Genomic DNA, 2,500 nt, shown 5'->3' on the forward strand with positions numbered 1-2,500 from the left:
TCCTTATTATTACTTCCTGCTGCAGGATAGAGAGAGAGAGAGAGAGAGAGAGAGAGAGAGAGAGAGAGAGAGAGAGAGAGAGAGAGAGAGAGAGAGAGAGAGAGAGAGAGAGAGAGAGAGAGAGAGAGAGAGAGAGAGAGAGAGAGAGAGAGAGAGAGAGAGAGAGAGAGAGAGAGAGAGAGAGAGAGAGAGAGAGAGAGAGAGAGAGAGAGAGAGAGAGAGAGAGAGAGAGAGAGAGAGAGAGAGAGAGAGAGAGAGAGAGAGAGAGAGAGAGAGAGAGAGAGAGAGAGAGAGAGAGAGAGAGAGAGAGAGAGAGAGAGAGAGAGAGAGAGAGAGAGAGAGACTGCTGCCACCCCCTCTCCCTCCATCTCATGCGAGGATTTTTTTCATTATTACTATTTCACTTTCCTTTTCGTTCTGAACTCACAAAATAATCCATACGTTTTACCTCCCTCCCTCCTTCCCCTGTACGTTTCTCTCCCTCGCGCTTGTTTCCCTGTTTCCTGGGCTCCAGAAGAGGGGGTAGGAAGGGATAGGAAGGGGGTAGGGAGGAAGGAAGGAAGTGACGCCGGCTGCTGCCGCCGATACACACTGGAACGCATACACACACACATGAACGCACGCTACAACGACGAATAGTTCATTGTAGTTTGTTTGTTGGCCTGTTTAGTGTAAACAAATGTAATACTGTACAAGACACAGTTATTACCTCATGGTAAGGCCAAAATAAGTATTGTATGTACCAAACTTCATTCAAGACGAGGCTACGAGCTTTTGTCGCCGGCCGCCGCCGTTGACACGCTAGAACGCATGCATACACACTCACATACGAACGCACGCTACAACGGCGAATTTCGGCGTTTCTTTCATTATAGAAAACACAGCCAGTTTGTTTGTTGGTCTGTTTAGTGTATCAGCCAAGGCTTTATAAACAATAAATGCAAAACATGCAGCATACAAGACAGGTATATATAGTGTAACAGTAATAGTATCGTGGTATCGTACAGGTTATTGTACATCTGGCAGTCGGCAGCCGTTTCCACTCGTTCCATAATGTATCGACTGTGTTTCAAAATGATTGGCGTCAGTTTCTCGAAATATTCGTGAGTAGCAAATTATCGAAGATTCATATTCTTTTTATTGATATAACATGCTAATTTTGGGTATTTTCTGCGTTTTTCTGTAGGACTGTTTTTTTCTTTTACAAATGATAATAATAAAAAAAAGTGTAACGTTTTGATAGAAGTGGCTCAGGGCGGGCCACATCTGCCCCCCCCTCGGTGCTTGTAGTGTTAACATACAGTACGCAGACGACATAACACAGATAACTTGCCATGCAGGCAAATCACGAGTATTAAACGGAATGAGATAAAAGATAAACAACTACGTGAAAAAGTGGAAAATAAAGGAGAACAAAGACAAGCTTAAAATAATACCACTAGCAGTATCAAAGAAGCATGAAATAACAATAGAAGGAACCGCTATAAACTACTCAGAAAGAGGAAACGTTCTGGGACTAACCATGACGCGTACAGGCATAGGGAAACACGTAGCAGAAAACAGAATCAGAGGAATAGAAGCCATAACGGATTTACAAAGATTTAATAACACACCAACTCACATCAAGCTGCGCCTTATAAAAGCATTTATATTACCACTAATTCAATACCCCATCATCCCATTAGTAACAACAAGCGACACAAACAAAATGAAACTACGACGGATACAAAGCCAAGCCCTCCGATTTGCATTCAACGAAAGACACCCATACACAAAGAACACAGAAACACTACATGAAGAAGCAGGAATAGAACCAATAAACTACACTTTTCACACACAAGCCGACAAAATCTTCACCAAAACGAGAGCACTTCAGGATCACCATTTTACGAACCTCAAACGCAATTATGAGAGACCCCAAAAAACATTCATGGTAAAGGAAACCCACCCAAAATATATCCCATGCAGAGGAGCACCTGAAAAAAATACACAACATAACACCAGAGAAAAAATGTATATACCCAAATCCAAGCAGGAGCAGAGCACACACCAACACACCTAGATAGATATAAAACATAAAAAGCAAGGCGGACAGCCCGCCTCCTTTTATCTCTTCCTTCCAATTTCCTCCAGCTTTATCCTCCCCTATCCCCCCTTCTTTCTCTCTTTTAACTATCCAAACATCCAAGCCAAGCCTTAACCACAATACCACCACCACCACCACCACCACTATCATCACCACCACCACCTTAAAAACCACCACTAGCACCACACCCACTCACCTCCTTTGTCAACAGCCAGCGGGTCGGCACCAAGACTGAGGAGCTTCTCTACCGTCGTCTTGTGGTTATTGAAGGAAGCCACCATCAGTGGTGTTTTGTCGTCGGTGCCGCTGCCCTCCACCCTGAGCCCCGCCCCCAGCAGGCAGGGCAGGAGGTGGGCGTGGCCATTGCGGGAAGCAATGCCCACAAGGCAATACGACACACCATTTTTCATGGGG

The 2,500-nt window shown here is 44.6% G+C and overlaps 1 protein-coding gene across 1 annotated transcript in view; it reads right to left on the bottom strand.

The window, feature by feature from the left end:
* Positions 1-2,500, bottom strand: part of LOC126994055 (ankyrin-1-like) — a 172,250-nt gene that overhangs the window by 122,934 nt on the left and 46,816 nt on the right. The window contains exon 4 of the mRNA XM_050853297.1: positions 2,283-2,500. This exon is cut by the window's right edge and continues 83 nt beyond it. Coding sequence (XP_050709254.1) covers positions 2,283-2,500 — 218 coding nt within the window. The remainder of the gene's footprint in view (positions 1-2,282) is intronic.

This window comes from Eriocheir sinensis, unplaced genomic scaffold (assembly GCF_024679095.1).
Source record: "Eriocheir sinensis breed Jianghai 21 unplaced genomic scaffold, ASM2467909v1 Scaffold71, whole genome shotgun sequence".
Lineage (NCBI taxonomy): Eukaryota > Metazoa > Arthropoda > Malacostraca > Decapoda > Varunidae > Eriocheir > Eriocheir sinensis.